The sequence below is a fragment of the Scomber scombrus genome, chromosome 14 (assembly GCF_963691925.1).
Source record: "Scomber scombrus chromosome 14, fScoSco1.1, whole genome shotgun sequence".
In the NCBI taxonomy this organism is placed as follows: Eukaryota; Metazoa; Chordata; class Actinopteri; order Scombriformes; family Scombridae; genus Scomber; species Scomber scombrus.
The window spans coordinates 10813389-10834624 of record NC_084983.1 but is presented as its reverse complement, the minus strand read 5'-3'; the positions used below and the strand labels follow the sequence as shown (position 1 = coordinate 10834624).

At 38.9% G+C, this 21236-nt stretch overlaps 1 protein-coding gene across 1 annotated transcript; it reads right to left on the bottom strand.

The window, feature by feature from the left end:
• Nucleotides 1–531: 531 nt before the first annotated feature.
• pld2 (phospholipase D2) lies at nucleotides 532–19921 on the bottom strand. Its single transcript, XM_062433371.1, has 24 exons — nucleotides 19785–19921; nucleotides 14561–14727; nucleotides 14310–14437; nucleotides 12852–12994; nucleotides 12623–12716; nucleotides 12171–12236; nucleotides 12015–12073; nucleotides 11663–11908; nucleotides 11418–11561; nucleotides 11233–11316; nucleotides 11058–11136; nucleotides 10851–10961; nucleotides 10514–10723; nucleotides 10214–10370; nucleotides 9987–10105; nucleotides 9357–9470; nucleotides 6518–6622; nucleotides 6009–6097; nucleotides 5605–5718; nucleotides 5088–5134; nucleotides 4675–4809; nucleotides 3974–4127; nucleotides 3539–3656; nucleotides 532–3410 (listed from the first exon to the last, which is right to left on the bottom strand). Exons 2-24 carry the CDS (start codon nucleotides 14694–14696, stop codon nucleotides 3186–3188), a joined length of 2877 nt encoding a protein of 958 aa, XP_062289355.1. The 5' UTR covers nucleotides 14697–14727; nucleotides 19785–19921; the 3' UTR covers nucleotides 532–3185.
• Nucleotides 19922–21236: the final 1315 nt, after the last annotated feature.

The window sequence follows — 21236 nt, the reverse complement described above, 5'->3', positions numbered from 1 at the left end:
AACATATCATTTGATCCAATAATGTATAGATAGCAAAACTGCAAATTCCACAGGATTAGTGATACTAGTGGATTGCAGAGACTATAAACATAATCACTTAGTAAAATATAACAACATTTAAATTTTTCCCTCTCGTGTTTTCTCTTGTAAAGTGTTAGGACTTGTGTCTAAATGTATGTCAGTAGTTTCGACCTGTATGTTTCTGATGATTCTGATTTTTGATGAACACATATGTAGGCAGTAGTAGGCTTTTGTCTACATTTTAGGAGCATCATGAACGGTATTTTATCTCTATACAGTATAAGACAGATATTAAATTGTCTCTATGTTTATGTATTTACATTTATCAATACAAAGCATGTTGAAAAGAATATTCTTATATAAAAAGCATATCAAATTTGTGATATTATTAGTTATTTTGGCTGAAATAAATATTCACATTGAACATTTGTTGAAAAAACAAGTTTATTCAGGAAACAAGAAGTGCTACATGCCATAAAGTAAAAGTTATTCATAACTGTACTTATCAGTAAGAATGTATTGTCTATCTACCCCTGAGTATTAGTAACCTATACATCAGTAACTATAAGGTTAAGATAATAACCTCAAACTGCATACCTTCATACACAAAGGTCTACACATTATGACTAATAGGAATAAAAAGGCAATAAGTTTCTATGAGTAATGTATTCATAAAAATGTATTGTTAGTGCTGGCTATTAGTCCAATAAAAACGATAAAAAACAAAATTCATGATAGAAACAGTATGATTATCTGTCTGTCATAAATTGCCTCGTGTGCGCCCTATCAACAGGGTTTTTAAAAGGCAATCATTAGACAGTTGAGATGTGAGCTGCTCTCCTTAGACAGGATTTTGAAAAGATATTAAGTGTACACTTGGTTTAAGGTCACCTTAATCTTAAAACAAAGAATACTACTCAAGGTAACTGTTCTGTGCTGTACAAGAAAGACTACTGAATATTCAGCTTCTAGTGTGCAGGGATTTGTAGTTACATTTTTCTTTCAAAGGAAAGTGTGAACAGTTCTGAAGACAGCAATGCACCAGTTCTAAACACAGATGGTTTTACTGGCTCTTCTGTGAAAGGTGCCTCATGTAATGCGAGGCGGTGTTCACGTGGGACACTTGTCATCTGTCACATTCACAGACAAGTTTGCACTGAAGCCGACCACAGCAGGTAGTGTTGACTTGCGGGTATGTCTCGAACGCTCGTGAAGCAGCCTGTACAATATCAGTGGTTCTGTCCTAGTCTCAACAATTGTGCTCTCTTTTGACTCACTTGCATCAATCAATCACTCAGTGTCATCCATTACCATTCAGGTCTCCTTAAAATACATGGGACAGACATTTTTCTTCTGTCACATATTGAAAAATTCAAAGGGAACACCACCAAAAGGCAAAGGATATAAAAGATAACGCTTTTTAAACTTTGATATAGATTTACAGAAGCACTGATTACACGTGGGCAGACTGTGTGCCTTGGGAGGAACTTTCATGTAACAACAAATTCTCTAAGTAACATTGCTTTACCCAAATACTCAATCTCAAGTTTCTTCAGTTCAAAATGCATAGAAATGCTCTTTCTAACTCACCTTGGTCAAACTCCTTTTCTGTCATTCATGTCTTACAGCTAAGGACATTTATCACATTTTTGTCATTGCATAAAAACAACCTGAACCCTGTTTGTCTACATTAGGAAGGCAGCGTCTACATTCTACTTAATTATTATATCATCTCTCCAAATCTGTCAATATTTCGAAAGAAAGGGTAGTTTCTTGTCTACATTCACCACGGATGCTGTATTCATCCAGTGTGAAACTCTTCCAGATTGCTCAAGATTAGTCACTAAAAGGAATGAACAGGTTTGCGAGAGACTAACTGATATGACTGTATATCAAACAAAACTTAAAAATCTTTGAAGTTTAAGATTAAAAATAGGACTTGATAACGCTCTAAACACTGGAATTGCACTATGAGTAAAAACACTAAAAACACATGTCACTGCTACAGTGTTATGCTAAACCTAATTCACTTTAAAAAAAAAATGCCTAGTGCATGTAAATGGTGATAGGGTAGACATGCAAGACATCTATGGCACCTGGACACAAGACAGTGGAGCTTGCATGGGAATAGCTGAAAACTGCATTGGTCAAACAAACTGTGTCTCTGCATCACGCACGTTTTCTAGAACGAGGAATGTTCTGTTCTGGACTACTGATAACATGGTGAAATAATAATTCACTTGGTTGTCATGGTGACTTTTTAAAAAACGCAACAATTAACAGTAAATCAACCTCGCACCCTTTAATTATCTTGTCCTCCTTTTCCTTTCCTCTCAGTTTTCGCACCTGATTGTTTATCTAGAAATATTAAAATATCTTTGCTTCAGCGGAAATCGCCAATCTCCTTTCGACGCATTACCTTCTATTTTCTGGTCCAACATCCGAATTTAGTAAGTTATCCCTCTTATCAGTACTCTCCCCTTTCTGCCCTATCCAGTCTTTATTTCAGCTACAATCCAGTCATCTCTTTATATCCGTCACCATAACAACCACAAATATTCTGACAGATTTGCTGGCACTGCAGTGAGAGGTGAAGCCTCAGAGGGAGAGAAGGAGAGAGTGAGAGGTAGAGCGAGAGAGAGAGAGAGAAAAAGAGAGAAACAGAGCCACCCACCCACCCAAAAACCTTGCACCAATAAATGTACACTATGTTCCCAGATCATGTGAGATGCTTGATTTCCAATACAACCTTGCCATCCTCTCCTGACTCATACATTCATTTATGTGTGTTTTGTACCACCGCCAGCCCTGCAGTTCAGATGGCATCGTACAAGTTACAAAGCAGCTACAGCTATTGTGAACAAACTGGCACACAAAAGGTTAATGTACTGTTCTTACAAATGATCACTTATCGTAAAATTTACTTTTTAGTGGTTCTATTCCAGCTTGCCCATTGTGAGTCAAATAGGCAATATAAAAACATAAATGGTTGACAAATAAATTGTGTTAAGGTGATGTATTTCCCTTGCAACTGAACTGCCAATGCTGTGGCTATTTTAGTCTTTTGTGCTGAACATTAGCTTAGGATGAAACTACATGGGGGAGCTTGTGGTACTGCAGCTCTTTAACTGTTACGTAGTGGTCTAATCTGGGCTGAGTTGTGGTTATGTCCACAGCCCCACAGGAGCCATGCCCTCTTTAGTGCCCAGTGGAGGCAGCAGGTTCTCCTCACACAAGAACTTCATGGGGAAGTGAACCAGCAGCCCTCTGACAGCCTTCAGCTCTTCTTTGGCCTGCTCTGGGTCTGAATCACGGAGGCACTCTTTGCTGGAATACTCCTTCAGCTCACGCATGTTGTGAACTTCGTCGCAGGGCAGGCATCGGAAGACCTGTATCAAAGCAGCACAGAAAAGAGGAGAGGTAAGAAAACGGAGGCGTTGCTATTGTAAAGAATAGAAAGGTGAAAATCATATGTTATTGCATAATCTGTGATACACCATTTTTGGCTTATGTATACCTTGTCATAAATGGTGGCATTCAGTTTGGCAGCTGAATTCCAGGCCAAGAAGAAGAACTCGTCGCTGATTGGATCGTCAATGTTGATACTGGAGTCTGAAGCAGCTCCAACAAGAACACTGAAAAAAAAGATATATTTTAGTAAGCACAGTGCATTTAAAAAATAGCCAGGTTCTGTCAATGTACTTTTTTAGAGTAGACTGTAGCTAGGTTAAAACATTCCTGAGGAAGAATTAAACTGAAAAGGTTTTTCATACGAAGAATAAGTACAATGTTTGGCATTTGCTTATAAACCAGAGAAAACATACTGTACGTGGTATTTGGTAGCAGATGTTTCCCAAAACATAGAAGATTCAGCTTAATTGTGCTAGTGATGACAGATGATGAGATGGTAGTAACCATATAGAATGTCAGGAGCTACACATTTTGTCCTGACCTGAAACACTCTTTGCGCAGAGCGAGTGCGAGGGGTCCAGCCTGGTACTCTTCCCCTCCCATGATGGACGGGACCCTCTCTTCATCTTCCACAAACACTGCCAACTCACTGTCCCTGTTTCCCAGCATGCTGCGGTCATTAATGTTGGCTGATCCTGCAACAGAAGTAGGGAGTACAGACATTTACGATCTGTCCTTTGCAAAGTATTCTTCAGAATGAGTGCTGCTTGTCAGGTTTCTGAGTAAGTTGTACATTTATAGTTCAGAAATGGATTTTTAACAATAAAATGTAACAGGTAAGCATTATGAGGTCTTAAGGCCTAGGCATACCTACCTTTACCAAAATGTGCATATCATCTTCTGCATTATTTTATGAGACTTACACTAGACTTACACACACGATTTATGTAAGTGCAAAACAAAGTGAAACTCAAAGATAACAAATCATAGGTTTCAATCTTTTGTTGCAAGTTTCACCATTTTAACCTGGTTTAACATAGAAAAAAACATGCTTTTAGGCTGCTGTATAAGTAAATTGGGAAGTGTAGACCACATGTAAAAATAATTTCCACAGAAGCCAGCACTTCTTTCACACATTTGGATTTCAGTGGATGGAGATGACTGATTAGCTCTTTTGCCATGACGACTGGAGGTCAAAGTGATGTTCTGTCTACGAATGAGTTTGCGTTGGTCGTGACTCACCAATTATATAGCAGCGGTCATCGGCAATGAGGGTCTTGCTGTGAACATATATGAGCTCTGTGACGATCGACTCGGTGAGCTGGGAATGTGTTCTCAGGCCACAGATTGTGATGTACTCCGTCCACTTCTCTTCAACTGGGGGACAGACCAGAATCACATTATTCACCAGGGACAATATACAGATTCAGGGAAGATCTTTTGAGAAACTCACTTAGACACACTGATGCTTAAAACGGATGTCAAAAGAGGACGAACAAGTGAAGGATGAAAAAAGAGACAGACCGGATAGATACCTAGTACCAGTAGCTTCAGTTTAAAGGAGCAACACAAGGAGAAAGAAAGAGATACATGTTAGATGGAAAAAGGTTGATTTTTGAGTTGAAACAAAAGCAGATGAGTGACAGAAAACTCACCTTCAGCAAGTCTTGTTAGGATGGAATTCTCCCCTCGGCATATAGTCCTACAACATTCAAAATGAACAAAAATTAGGAAGTAAGCACAACATAGAGCAATAGTAACAAATATATCTTAGGTCTTCTGATATCTCACTCACAATAGGCTGATAAACAAATGTAAGACAGACCTCAGTAATACTACAACACTGTCTTCAGGCAATAACAACAGCATGATGCATTATCATTTATTTAATGCGTTAAGTTGAAACCACTCTGTTATAATAGTAACATAAAATAGCAAAATAGTTCTTATAGATCAGTATTACTATAATTAGTTTTATTATTATATTGCCTGCATGTACTGAACAAACATAATAAGAAGGTCGCATAGACATGGCCCCTGAGATCTACATCATTTTAGCAACTGACAGAAAACATGTCTTTGAGCCAGATTAAAGAGATTGTGTTTTCCTATATTTGTTGAAAATTAGTGGGCAGAGTGCAGAATGTTAGGGTGGGGGGTGAAGGCTCTCACCTGTAAGTGAAGTGCAGAATAGCTTGGATGGCATTTCCACCTCCTGAACTGATGTCTCCCTCAAATCCGGGAAGCAGAGGAATCACCACAAACACTCTGTACTTCTTCTGCTCCCTGCAATAAGACACAATGTCAACATGTACATACATTGTCAACAAGTGTACCATTTTAACAAGTGGACTATTAATTACATGTTTATATTTTATGTCATGATTTATTTCACTTTAAAATATTATAATTCACTGATGTATTCCACTGTTATTGTCTAATGATACTGTAAAATATGTATGGAAAATAGGACTTTTATCTTCTGTGTTGTACTTCTGTGTGTTTTTAATGAAAATGTGGCTTTGTAACTTCAAATTAAGTTGTTAATTTTTTGGAGTTGTTGCAGTAGACCAGACCTGTGTGCACGCAGGATTCTGTTCACAATAGCATCACCAATCCCATTATGGACAGTCTTCCCATCGGCACAGCTGATGAAGAACTGGTTCTAAGGGCACAGAAAAAGCAGATGGCGACTCAGTATGAGACAGGGCTAAAATAGGCAGGTAGCTGGCAGGGAAGGACTCATGAAACCTCATGAATAAGCTCACATTGGCTTCGAAGTCTTTCTGTGGCACGTGAAATGAATGTGTTAAATGTGTATGTGTTATATGTAACCCATTCTTAGGTGATACTACTAAAAATATTTGAGGTTACAGTGACATGTTTTGCCATGATGGCTGCCCTTTGATTGTGCCACTGCCATCATGAGGAAGCATTTGGGAATCCAATGCAAAACAAGGTTATATCATTTTTTATGATTTGTCCATTTAAAATGTTGAGATGCAAAATAAATGAACATATAATTAAATGCGTTGATACAGAGGTACATATTTGTCTGTAAATAGCTAGGACATTCCTGCAATACCTCAATGTAGATGTAGTGCTCGCTGTTCTCGATGGTGTGGACGTAGGCATTGAGGATCGAGTTCTCACAGGTTCCAGTTGACCAACGATCGGCAGAGCGTAACACCTGAGAAAATGACATGTAAAAACTTGAAAACTTTCACTGGATACACAGCAATGTTGTTGTTAGTATTTTCTCCATTCTATCAGCTGAAATATGCAGATTTTTGCTATTTTGCTTTTTGCCATTTTTTCCCCTAAGGTAAGCACCCTATACCTACCATAAACATGTTGTCTTTTTACATACAATATTAACAGAATGACTCTAGACATCTAAGTGTTATATCAAAAATAAGCTTAATTTGATTTTCTAAGGATGATTAGTTTCCACAAGGTTCTGTGCTTGGACCAGTACTATTCACCTTATATATATGCTTCCTTTAGGAAGTCTCATTAGGAAACGCTACATAAACTTTCATTGTTGTGCAAATGATAGCCAATAATATTTGTCAATGAAGTCAGATGAAAGCAAGTACACTACTAAACTCAACTCAGAAACACATTGTGTAATGATATAGGTACTATAGATGGCATCAATCTGGCCTCCAGCACCAGCGTTAGGAATCTGGTAGTTATGTTAAGTTAAGTCCTTTAAGTCCCATATAAAACAAATTTCAAGGAGCACCGATTTCACCTATGTACCACTGCAAAAATTAGGCACACCTGTCTCAAAAAGATGCAGAAAAACTACTCCATGCATTTTTTTTATTTGTGGGCTGGATTATTGCAATTCCTTTATTATTATACATCTCTATATGGAACTTGCATTGTTCCCCTTTCTCTCAATCTCCCCCTCTCTCTTTTTCTAGATGCCCACTTCAAGCCCAGTTTTACTTGAGGTTTCGTCCCATTAAAAGGGAGTATTCCCTTGCCGCTGTTGCCAAGCCTTTGCTCATGGGGTAATGTTCGGACTCGCTCTATATGAAAGTGCCCTGACATGACTTCTGTTAAGATTTAGTGCTATATATATATATATATATATATATATATATATATAACTGACTTGGCTTGAGCAAACCTGTTGCAGCTCTAGCACAGTATGTGACAGTTGAGGTAGTGTCCCTCAAACTTGAATAAGGGAGCAACAATACCTGATAGGAAAGCTGCAGCATAATGGAGACCAAAGGTTAAGGTTACATGCCATTGCCCACATAGAGTAATGAATACACACAGCAAAAGCTATTGTTATCCAACACTCACTGCCTGAAAACTTCCGAACCGAAGCATATCATGTTGAGTGGGGAAACACTGCTGGTAGTATGTAAGCATGTGGGGACCATGCATGCCAAAAATGTTTCTTATCTGTGATATACACTATTTTATTCATTTACATAGGTTTATCTTACACACAACAACAGCAACTCCCAAGTATACAAACTACAACTAGCAGACTGAAGAACGTTTTTTTTAACCTACAATTTTGCTGCTATATGACCAATAATTGTTTTTTATGTTTAATGTTGTGAAATGCTGTTGTATATATATATATATGTGTGTCTGTGTCTGTGTATTTTTATTTTTATTTTTTGCATTAATTGGACAAACAGACAGGAAACAAAGAAAGAAAGAGAGATTCTTACTCTGTATTTAATGTATCTTAATGATCATGTGTTTCTCATCATGTAGACCACATTTCCCATGAAGCCTGTTGCAAATATAACGCTTCCACTTGTTCTCCCTCCCTGTCCTTGGCATCGCTCTTAGTGCATTTGTTTTCCCTGGCTTTACTTAACAGGATAAACATGCTGGAGGTGATTTTGTTCCACAGGCTTTACTCTTGTTTTACCATCTGCCTATGTTTAAAAAAAAACTCTCAACACTTGAGCTACATTTTAAAAGCTAGGACAGAGACTCTTTTGTACTTTAAAAACATCTATCTGATTTCCTGCTGGCTGTGACTTGGTATCACACAATAGAAAATGCAGGGTAGAAGCCAATTGCAGCTTTCAGTCTTCTTGGCAATGGATTTGTTTGTTTACAGTGATTACAGTAATTAAGGTGACATCTCTGAATTAATATGGAAGTGACCAGCAGCATGGGCTCTTATAAATGAAAACTATAGGAATCTACTGTACTCCCTGTGATGATGTATTTTGTAACTTCTGTTCTTCAAATTACAGCTCTTTAAAGGGCTTCTTTAAAGATCCATGTAGAACTTATGGCTTGTGTGTCACAAATGTCCATTTCCCATATGTACACAGCCATTTTTCTGTGTTGACATGATGTGTAACTGAACAAAGGTTGATTTGAAAGCCAGAACATAGAAAAGGTTTGTGTCTGGCTCTAGTGTGAAGCACGTCTCTGGTGCTCCCTTCAGTCTCTGCTGAGCAAATTTATAAGTGGTCACTGTTCTCCAGCAGTCAGAGCTGACACCCATGGTGAATAGAGAAAAGCCAGATTTATCTGTAATGCTAACGTAGTGTCGGAACAGTCTTTGTTAAGTACGGACGTGTGAAGGCCACTTCACTACATGGACAATTGAACCTGGCAGTGTTGTACATAAAATGTATGTGAAGATATAAAGAGGTACTGTAACATTTCCAAAGTAGTCCTTTTGCACTGCTACACTCAGACCTTTCTTTGTTTTTACTGGTAGTATTTGTGTGCATTTATTAATTGTTTCAACATTTTAAAAATGAAACATTGTAAAACCTTAGATTACATAGCATGCAAATTATTTATTAACTAGCTGCAAGTTCACGTACACAGTTTTGTATGTGGAAGAGCTGATATGTTTCCCTTTTTTAATCCCACACTAGCTTTTGCACTGATGCTGCACAAACACCGACATCATCACTCACCTGCACTTTGGCTTTAGTGGACCCCGGCACAGGGAATGAGAGTGAGTCAGCGGTGCAGTGGGACTTGGGGAGAAGGTAAGGGTAGAAAACGTCCTTGTACTTGTTTTTGAAGATCTAGAGAAGAGGAAAAAAATGCATGAAAGCTAAAAATGTCACCTTCCCGTTAGACATATGAACATTTCCTCCAGAAGCACTCAGTTTATTTTACAACTTACTATCAGTTTCATTGATGTTGTGGCCAATAAACCTATAGGTTAGCAAGACACTGTACTCTTCTTTGTAGAGAGACTGTAGACAACAGCCATATAGCCAATAGAGCCACGGCAAAATAAGTCTCACATTTTGTAGCTATACAGTACAAGAAGAATTAAGAAGAATTTACTTTTGTTTTTACGTAATTTAGACCTCCAAATAACTATTTTGGTTAGTTACGGATACATATAGTCATCTGAAGCTTGTGTATCTGTTGACTTATTTGTAAAGCTGTTTCCTGCAGAGCACTCATGTCCCAATCTCTAAACTAACAAGGATGTTTACAATATTATGATAACCTATAGATATTTTGGCCACAACTGCAACATTCAGACCCACATGCCTTTTTAAACGGCACGACTTTCCTTTGAATCTGACCTTGGTAAAGTTCCAGCGCTGGATGAAGTGGCGGGCTACATCTCTGGCAGCTTTGCCATGAATAGCTGCAGACAGATCGCGCCACGGCATGCGAGGAACTTGACTACGGTCGATGTTATCTGAAAACATATAAAAAGCAATCCTTCCAGAGCCCTGTTTAGAGACTCATGATGTGTTTGTGCATGTGTGTGTACGTGTGATACTCAAAGGAGATTCAGAAAGTGTACCTTCAAACGGTCTGTCAAGTTGGACCCAGTCTTTCCTGATAAAGTTGCTGTAGTCTTTGCCAAGCCACAGTTTGGTGTTGCCAGTCAGATTTTCTGGGTTTAACTCTGTTTCCTTATCTGGTTCAGATGGCTTTGGACCATCAGCTGCACCGTTGTCCTAGTTAACACAGACATTGGTTTGTTTCTGCAGGTAGTGTATATAAATACTGAAACCATGCTGGTTCCTGAACAACCGTGAACATATTCATTCTCATCAGGGCCAATCAACAAGAATAAAAGATAGCGTCAACACATTCTTACTCCTGTATCTGCATTTTGCTCTTCCTGTGTTTCACTGTTGGCTGCCTTTGTCAAACCAAGGTCAGTTAGCCGGTACTGGCTGTCATCCCACCTCCCAAAGGCGAGGTCAATCCCCCCCACAAAGGCCACTGTTTGGTCAATGGCCACCATCTTTTCATGGTGAGCCCACAGGAACACCACGGACGACACGTGGTCAGGATGTCTCATTACCTGTTGAACGTCAAACAAATTAACGTTAAAAAAGGAAAAGAAAAAGAAAAAGAAACGATGCCTCTGGTAACAATTCTAATTGTATAGCTCTTGCCTGTACATCAAATTATGCTGAGAGGTGACATACCTTGATGTTTGGGTGCATATTCATAAGAGTCTTCTTGCTGTGCTCGCTATTGATGCCGAGTGCGAGCTCCACTTCTTTGTACAGCAGAACACACACTTTCACTCCTTGTTCCTGCAGAAAATGGTTCAAAGAGAAGTGATGCAATTTGAAATTTGAATATCATTTGGGAGTTTAAATCGAGAGGAATAAGACAGATAGAATCCCTACTGCTTTGCGTTTGAGTATCTCATCCAGGCGCCAGTGATTCTCAGTTGCCGGTCTCTTCATGAAAACTTCAGGGCTGAGCCTGAGAGGAATATTTTTGTGGTACAATTACATTAACATTTTTAGCTGGTGAACTAAATGTTCTTCATCAGAAAATTCAGATCTTGCTGACACTTACCACCAGTCTGTGATGAAGATTTCCTCCTTGGCTTGTTCAAGAGCATCAGCCAGGTCTGCAAAGTAGCCGCTTCCATTCACGTACCTTCAAACAACATCAATAAACCACAAATGTTTGGTAAATGAAGTCAGACACTAAACACAGACAGCTGCTGCAATTCTCAGACAGACTACACAAGAACTGACCATTTAGTTAACGTGTTCTCCCGTGGCATAGCAAACCCCTCGAAACGTTGCACTTTGAGAAAGTCAGAGGTTTCAGCCAGCCTGTTGATTTCATGACTCCACCAATGTGCTTGTCTGTAGCTGCTGCATTTGATGACCAGACTCCTGAACAAAAACAAACAGACCAAACATGTATCCCAACATAACCCCAGGCATAAAGATATGTATAGACAATACATACATAGGCAAACACACAGCTGACTTACCGAGTGAAGTTCTCAAAGCAGACTCCGTATTTGGTGTCTGTATAGGCACGGCCCACTTTCACTTTGAACTCTGGGTCAAACAGCAACACAAAGTTGATGTTGCCATGGTCTCGGTTCATATACATCAGGAAAGAGTCTTTAACTACCAGCCAGCGGCGTGACCAGCGGAAACAGAACTGATGATGGCCAATGCAATTCAGGCCTTGGATCCGGTGACCCCCCGACCTCTTGAAGATGGGCCCCTCCCTGAGAAAAGTTGAAACACATTTCAAAATAAATCTCTGTCATACACTTAGTCATTTCCTCACTTTCTTTGTTTCTCACTCGGACATAAAGAGTGTATTTTGCTTACAAGCCTTTGGATCCAAGATCCGTGATAAAGGAAAGAGCGCCTACTGAGAGGAACTCCAGCTGAAAATGAAAAAAACAGACAAGAGAGGATTCCATCATGCTACATGGTATTCACTGTGTATCTGTGCGGCGTATGTCTGTGTTTAAAAGCTATTACCATGCTGTGATCATTTCTACAGAAGGCGTTCTCCAGCAGACCATTCAGGTACTCCTCAAGATATTTCTGCAATAGGAAAGTGATAAAAATTGTGAAATACAACTTGAAACACAACTGTCAGAGAGTGACAAGGTCTTATGTAAGTGAGTCACAAGAATGGCCTGAAAAATTGTGAATTTTATGAAAAATGTTAGACATTAGGCTGATAAGAATGTAACAAAATCAATAAATACAAAGAATCAGCAAAGAAAAGACAAACACAGAGCCCTTAACTTGTTTTATATGCACTGTAGTTAATAGAGAGCACCAGTCTTCTTCATTACATACATTTCATTTGAAATTCTTGCCACATATTTATAACATTGTTTACCATCAAGGACATATTGTTTGTGGGGATTGCAAAGTATGTACTGTGTACTTTATATGTGCTATCTGATTGGTTTATCTGATACCATTTTGCTGGAGGTCCTTCTGGTCCGTTCATTCCCATGTAGGCTGGGCATTTCCTCTGACATGGCTCTCAGCTGCTGCCTATCCTTTGCAAATCTTTGGGAGAAATTTGAATATTCAAAATGCTTAATGCTTCAGACATCTGGCTATAAAAAAAAAGATTTTGAATGCATGTCTCTTAGAGCGAGACCTTGATTTGCATGATTAAGATAAACAGACTTGCACTCTGACCTTGCCAGAGGCAGCAAATGAAGCATCATCTTATGCTTGTAAAGGTCTCGATGCAGCTCCTGGAAGTGCTTGTACTTCCTCTTCACCGTCCAGCGGAACTGGCCGTGTGTTAGCCACACCGTGTACAAGGTGCCCACACGGACCTGGAAGGACATTATTGAAATGATGCATATAAACATGACAGTATTGTGTTTGTGTTTCATTAGTGATAAAGACTTTTTGCTTTGAGTATATCACATTTTTGTAGGCAGGACTTTACCGTAAAATCCAATAGGGTAAGAAGAAAGGTTCAGAAAAAAACTATAGTTAACACCCCCAAAATGTCAGTCATTATCATCTATTGCACTGTGAAACATCATGTGTGCACAACTATGGTTAATACTGTAGATCAAAGTTGAACCAAATTGGCTAGTTTTTGCTGACATGCATGTATTTGGACTGTGGGTGTAAAACCAGAGAACGTGGATAGGAAGACAAAGAGAGAACATGCAAATTGACTGAGTCACCCAGGTTTGACTCAGCTGTTACTAATAATTATACATTTTTAAAAGGCATCTTGCAACATGTTGTCCCTCTGTGGCGCTGTACTGACTTATATAACAATGTAATGAAACTCATGCTGTTTGACATAAATCCGTATGCAGTACTGCAGCTTGAGTGGTAAAAAGAGGAGACAGTAGCAGTAAATATGTTACTGGCTCCTGATAACTAAAATGTTTTTGTTAAAATATGCCCCTCCAGAGGGTCAGGCAGTAAAGACATTCCAGTAACACCCACTTCTACAAACTCTCTCACCTGTTCTACCCAAACATTGAACACTTGAAACTATACTCACCACACACAAAACAACTCACCATGTAATTTCCAGCATATCCCTATATCTGAACAACAGTAGGCTAATGCAACAGCTGAGCCTGCTTGCTCAAAACAAAAGTTAAACCCACAAACAGACAGCATGTCGACAACCACACAATCATGGGACAGCTGACTGTTTAGAGTATTAACAGCCTGCTCATCAGTTCAACAAAAGAGTTCAAAACTAACAGTTTTGATATGACATAAGGCTGGGCGACACAGACAAAATCAAATATCACAATTTTCTTTTTACTAAATACCTTGATATTGACATTGAAACAATATTGCGGGGATGACTATTGGTGCTTTCTCAAAATATTTACACAATGAGATTTTTGATAAATAATCATCAGTAATGTGGATATAATGACTGGATTAATAAAAACAACACAACAGCTAGAACAGTCTGGTAAGTTTAGAAAATTACATCAATTTACTGTAATGGAGCCTTTAAAACCAGGAAATTACAACACTTATGTCATATCACAATATTACAATATCCAAAATCTAAGACAATCATATAAATACTTACTCCTTTCTGCACCTACCAAAAGACAACAGATGAACAATTTTTCAAACATAATGAAAAATGAATAGATGTACCTTTGAGCGAGTAGTGTATTTCTCTGTGTTGTCCACTCTACAGGTGATGGGGATACCAGGCATTAGGTATGGTATACCCTCCTCCTTTATTTCCGGAAGATGATGCACCACAAGGAACGGCCGGCCATCTGTTTTTGGGAGATAAGAATATTCCACTGAAATTTGTTCTGATGGAGCACATAGAGTTGTTAAACAAGCAGCTCATATTTTCTTAGATTAAAATATCTAATAAAAAATAATGTTTCTCTTACCACTGCTGGACATGAGGTTATCTATCTCATCTGGACTCAGATTACGGTGATCATGAGAAAAACGCCTTCGGCCCAGGTTTTGTGCTGTTGCATTCTGAGCCACTGGCTCAATCACCTCCTCCACTGGACTGGCCATCGCACTGTTGTTGCAAGCAGCAGCAGCAGCTCTGATTCGAAGACCAAAAGTGAAAAAAGAAAAGAGAAATTTACATTTATTGTTCTGAGTTTCTCACTTCTTAAAGTCACACACTTGATGTGATACTTCACACTATTTCATAATCTAAAATCAAAAACCAAAAGTGATTCAGTATTCCAGCACAGACATAAATTACATTTCTGGAGTCGGCAGCATAATTTATAACACTGTAACTCCAAAGACTAAAAGCTTAAGACCTTATTTGCACTAATTGGGTAAAATATCTGCTTTTGTATCAAAGTATGATTTATACCTATTTAAGGAATTCAGCTTATATTGTCTTTTGAAATGGGTTCAAATCTATAATGTCTAATAATAGATAATACATGAGTATTGCCAATGCTGAGAGTGCCTTTGTGTACATCAATGTAGCTACAGTTTAGAGAGCTATTAGCAGCTTTCAATTTTTAATATCTAAAGACACTTTCTTAACTAACTATATGTTTACCTTTATAGTGTGTTTAACCCTGGAAACAAATTGGACTGCTCATTAGAAATATTTAATTATCTCGAACAGTGAACTATGTACCCCAAGCACTGATATGATCAAGTAAAAGGCAATACTGCTAGTAGGAATTTGAGCAGTAGTAAACATTTCTACCTTATTGGACAAATGATTCTGTCCCAGTCTGACTCAACCAGAGGCCCTCACCTTTTGAACTATTGTTTTCTGTGTTGACTCTCATTGGAACAAAGTGCTCAAGTGAACTGAAACGCTAGTTATTTTATTCAGCGCTGCAGTTATCTTTTAGTATAATTCATGTTACATGCAGCCTTAATATTCAGACCACTCTATTTGATGGATTAATTGGTTCTTGTTTGTTGTTTCTATTATTTGGTAAATGTTCCTGGGTTGGCAATGTAGTGCTGAGGTTTGTTCATTCAGTTTGACTTGTGCATTTTAAGTTATATTTGTATAATTCCAAGACAGTTTAATGAATGATGATTATATCTGATGAGGATTTATTTATTTGACTCATGGATGAAGTTCTATTTTTGACATGTCCTCAGTCCAAAGCAGCTATTGCATTTTGTTTTTTCTTGTTTTTCCCAGCCAGTTTTTCCCTCCACCTGCCCTGCCCTGCTCCCTGTGTCTTCCTCCAACAATCAGCTCCCAGCCTGCACTTGTGTCTTGCCCCATTTTCCTTTTGTTTGTCACTAGTTGAGTTTGTATTTAAGTCCTGGTTTTCAGTTCAGTTGTGTTGGCTCCTATGCTCAGTTGGCTCTGCTTTGTTCTACTCTATTTAGTTTTACTTTGCGGGTACCCGAGCCTAGAATAAAGACACCATTCTCCAGCTTTGCTCTGCCTACAGTCTCTTGCATTTGGGTCCACCTGCTCCACTCCACCTAACACAAAGTGCTTTACAATTTTTGCCTTTCCCATTCACTAACATTCATACACAGATACTCACATACCAATGGCATTATCAGTTCTACTAATAGCAATAGTTTGCGCTTGTGCGTATGTTCTGCAACACCAACAGAGGCAGCAGGAAACTCAAAGGTAGCAACAGTAGTTATGTATAAAAACAACAGCCATAGAAATAATGAGTAGCAGCAGCAACATTAGTAGAAGTAATACTACTTGCAAATGCAGCAGCAGTACTAGATATAATGAAACAGTGGCAGCAGTAGCAGCAGTAGCTTTCACTGTAGCTAAACAGGAATCATATGTCATACTACAGCTCTGAAAAGAAGAGTTAATAATCTGACAGTACGAGTGGGTTTTTGAAGTGAATCTAATCCTTGAGAGCAACATGATGACGATCACACAGGAAGAGGCATTCAAGTACAACTCAGTAACACACCAGTCAACAGCAGATGATGTAACATTATATCACTGTTCAAATGCAGAAAACAGAAAGCAGTCACACACAGCAGACATCTTGTGCTGTTTACCTGTTTACCATCATCATCGACATAGCGACATATGAGAAGTGTAGGTCACAGCTATCAGCAACAGAGAAAAGGGTGTGTGTGTGTGTGTGTGCGTGTGAACCCTTTTGTGTAGTGTGTACGCCGGTGTCTTTGAATGGCTGAAGGTTTCCTCGGCAACGAGGCAGAGGGGAGGGAGGCGATGTGTCAGAGGGAGACAGAGAGAAGAGGGAGTAGATGGGGTGTGGAGGTTAGGTTGGTGGTGTGATAATGGGAATGGGAATGATAATGAGGATGAAATATTGAAGAAGCATGTCTAAAAACTATAAAATGTCAAAACTAAATAAATACTGTAGTTTCAGGCAGCAATAGATTAAGTTAAAAAAAAAAGAGCAAAGGTTATCCTCAATGTTAAATATTTTTGATTCCATGAAAAATGGTTATAACTGCCTCCTAAAAAAAAAACAGATACATGACAGTTATCAGTAAACAGTAATTTTGGGATCATTTGGGGCATTTTAGGAGCTATAACAGAATGTTCTTTAAGCTCTTGATCAGCACATTGTACCTGTTGTACAAAATATAAAAACACTCTGAAGAACACCATATGAGATAAATTCAAATAAAAACCATAATCCCTTACTGAAAACTGTGTTAATTCACAACAAGTTATATTGTACATGCTAAATTACCCATATTAAGGCTATTTTTACTTTGCCATTTCAAAAAGAGCTTTCCATGTTTTTTTGTGTTTGTTTCCAGTCACTTTACATCTTTTCAGGCCATTCAGCCATGTTAGCTGGTGGTAAATCCTGTCATTTAAATTCACTTTCAACTGTTTGTTGAGACAGATATGTTGGCAAAACAGTGCTTTGCCAAATAAGCGCTTTGGTTTGTTGATTTGACTTAAGACTTTTTTTCTCCTCTGTTCAGACTTTATGCTGGCTCATACTTGCCACAAAGCATGCATAATGTCAATTACGTGGGTATGCATGAGAAAACTAGATACTGGTCAAAAAATGTGGAACTAAGACCAATATCATCACACGTGAATATTTAACCCATTATGATTGCCCTTTTAAAGGCAGAGAAGTCTATGGCAGACATGACAATTTTCTTGCTTTTGTTTTCCTTTATTGTTTTACTCAGTTTCTGCCTTTTGAAACATTACACTACACCACCTCTCTACTCTATAACATGAGCCAGATCTTCCAGAAGGGAGTGCTGTTACTGACAGCCAAGACACATCTTACAAACCAAGCAGTCATATGAGCGTAAATCTGTGTGTGTGTGTGTGTGTGTGTGTGTGTGTGTGTGTGTGTGTGTGTGTGTGTGTGTGTGTGTGTGTGTGTGTGTGTGTTTGTGTGAGTGAGTGTGTAACAGCAATCTTTGTTTTACAAACCCTCTGAATTTAGTGCAGTTTGTTGCCAGCACTAGTGGCCATGATTTAAAGGATAGGTAAATTTGATTGATGTAATCATCCCTTCTGTTCATATCAGCCACTGAGATCCATTTCCATCCAACTGTGCCTCCAATGTGGAGTGGGGGACTAAATCTATGTTCTCTGCAAAAAAACATTTTCCGAAGTTGATCTAAAGTTAATATGAGACTTCTGCAGTCAGAGTTACTGAAGTCAAGTGGGTATATTCCAAAGTTACATTGTTTTTAATGAGAAATTTCCTGTTTGTGAACCTATCCTTCCACTGTGGCTCAAAAAGGAAACGCTGTTTGGGGAAACAGAAAGAGAGCGTTTTATATTAAAACAACAGTAACTGTATGTACTTACCTGATTATTATTTGATTTTTATTTGCAAAAGACTAGCATTGTGGATTTTGCCCCTCATCACTTATATTGAAAGCACATTCCCTAGAAGGGAATCTTGTGATGACCAGTATGAACAGCAAAAATTATTACAGCAGAAAATGCCCTTATAGGAATGATTTGTCTGGTTTATGTTCTCTTGGTGCAGGAGATGTGTTAGGTTGTTGTATTTCAATGAAACTAAACATTTTGAATACATTTTTAAGATTGTCTACATTTTTTATTTTTCCCCATTAAAATAACACAGGGACAATCAATCCCATAGTGTGTGTGTGCCCTCTGACTACATTCTACAGACCACAAAAGATAAATGAAGGCTATTCCTTACTGAAAGCTGAGTGTTGCACAGTGAATTGATCCATTTATTTCTGCTTTATGCGTATTATGATCATAACTCACAAAATATTAAGAAGCTAAAGATATTGCACCCAACAAAGTTTCTCTCTGTCTGCACCTTCAGGGGCAGCAATATGCAATTAATGTAATATTGATTGTCAACAAATAAGCTATCACCTACACAAATATTTGTCCCCTGCTGCAGGGGAAAGTTATGCGTTTGCATATTTTTGCATAATTTACAAGGTCTTCAAAGACAAAATGCATGAATGTTTTTTGTTTTAAACATGAGCAAAATAGAGCAACAGCCTTGGAAACCCACAACCAAATGACAGAATATGAATACTTGTCATAAACTCCTACACAACTGAGCTGCTGAGTCAACCCCTCTGCACTGATTGCCGTCCCCAAGTTTCCCCAAAACCCATTGCATCATGTCACTTAAATATAGTCATCCTTCCTGACTGATTCATCGTTAAAACACATTTATACCCATGACACTCTTTAATTTGTTGTATGATACAATCTTGCACAAAGCACACACTTTTAGGAGTTGATGTGAGTTTGAATGAACAACAACTCAATCGTTGTATTTTTTTTGTAAACGCCAGAATCTACAAGGTATTTATAGAGTTTCTGACACCACTGAGACGACATAACTATAGCTGTTACTCAGCTTAACACTCTGGATAGGTTACTGTGGGTGTGTATAAAGACAAAAATGCTGAAGGCTAAGTTTTTGCCGTCTCCACCCATTTCCCATGGCATTCCTCAAAGAAACTCAATGTATAAAAGTACGCAGCAAATATCAGCTGACGACGGCGCCAGTGCCAACCAAGTTCACAAATCACACCGACGAGACAGCTGTTCGTTAACATCTGCCTCGGTGCTGTGAAATCATCAGCTGGACTATTTCAATCGGTAACACAGCGACAGTTCAGACAGACAGAGGAGTTGAAAAGGCATTCAGCTGAGGCCCAACGTCAAATACTTACTCTCCGTTCAAACTCAGCCACGGCTCAGCGCACACAGCTATTCCACATGTGAGGCAAAGACATGAAACATAAACTCTAGATTATAAATAATGTTTCATCGTGTCCGAAGCAGCAAACCAGTTGTTTTCTTAAGAGGAGGGTTAATTTGTATTCTCCTAGTGATGTGCATTTAAGTCCCTCCCATCGGCTGTCCCGCAGGAGTGAACATGGAGGAGGAAAAGACATTCACACATGTTGAAATGTGACAGTCACTCGAGACAGGTAATATCCGGCATGTGTAATGCTCCTCTAGCCTACTATTTTTTACAAGATTGTCGCATTAATGTGAAGAAGCCAAACTGTTTTCCATGTTTGTGCAGATGTTTAGAAAGCACACAAGTAGGCACGAAGATGAAATGTTTATGTAGAAAGAGACGTGCTAACTGAACGTGCATATGAGGGACAAAGCATGTCCCGACTGGGTGCCATCAGGAGGGACGCACAGGAATGTGTGCAGATAACGATGGAGGAGGGGGGAGCGATAGCCCTAAACTGTGGTACTGCAGTCCACTAGTTACCGTGAACGGAAGATATCACGATATTTCCGGGAAGAATTGTTAAAAGCCACCTTTAGTGTTTTTCCCCCTGCTTTTCTGTTATTTCGTGTTATGATGTCAGATATATATGTTTGACATAGTTTCAAAACTTTAGGTCACCGTATGTAGACATGCTGCCTGGTAGTCAAAACCCAGGGCTGCAGCCACGTTACAGAGGGGTTTTTAGGCTGCATCCATGTGATATATGAGCTGGATAGGGCGCAGCCGCTTAGCCCTGCATACATTTTTCCTAGTGGTCACTCGCAGTATTGCAGCGAAAAATCCCTCTGCGGCCCAAAAAGGATCTTCCTGTATTTATCCCATAACAGGCAGTCCAGTTCCACAGTCTACAAAGTCCATATAAATAAAACTCAGTCGAGCAGCAGCATTCAAGCATAGACATGCCAGTGTTCAACAACACAAGAAGAAGACACACTCTGGCATCCTTAGGTCACCACATGCATGCAACCCCACAACGAGGAGACAGATGAAAACAACAACAAAACAACACAAACTTAAAAGAAAAACCCTTGTAGTCCACACAAATGAGGTGGCCTACATTTCAGTGACTTCTGTCGGCATAGGAGCCTGATAGCAGAAGGAATGAAGGGATTAGAATAGATTACAATTTTTTTCCTAAGGGGCTCATGATAGCACCGGCCTGGGCACATGAAAGAGAGTTCACTTAACATTAGGCTACATGGTCAGATTGACTAATAATTGACACATTTTGCTTTCTGGAGTTTCTTACAGAGGGAGCGCAAGTCTTTTAGTTCGACTCCAATCATCTTGGAGCAGACATTAACAATGTAATTTAGATTATGCATGTCCTTCACAGACAACCCATTGAACCAACATTTGAACGAAAACATTTAAA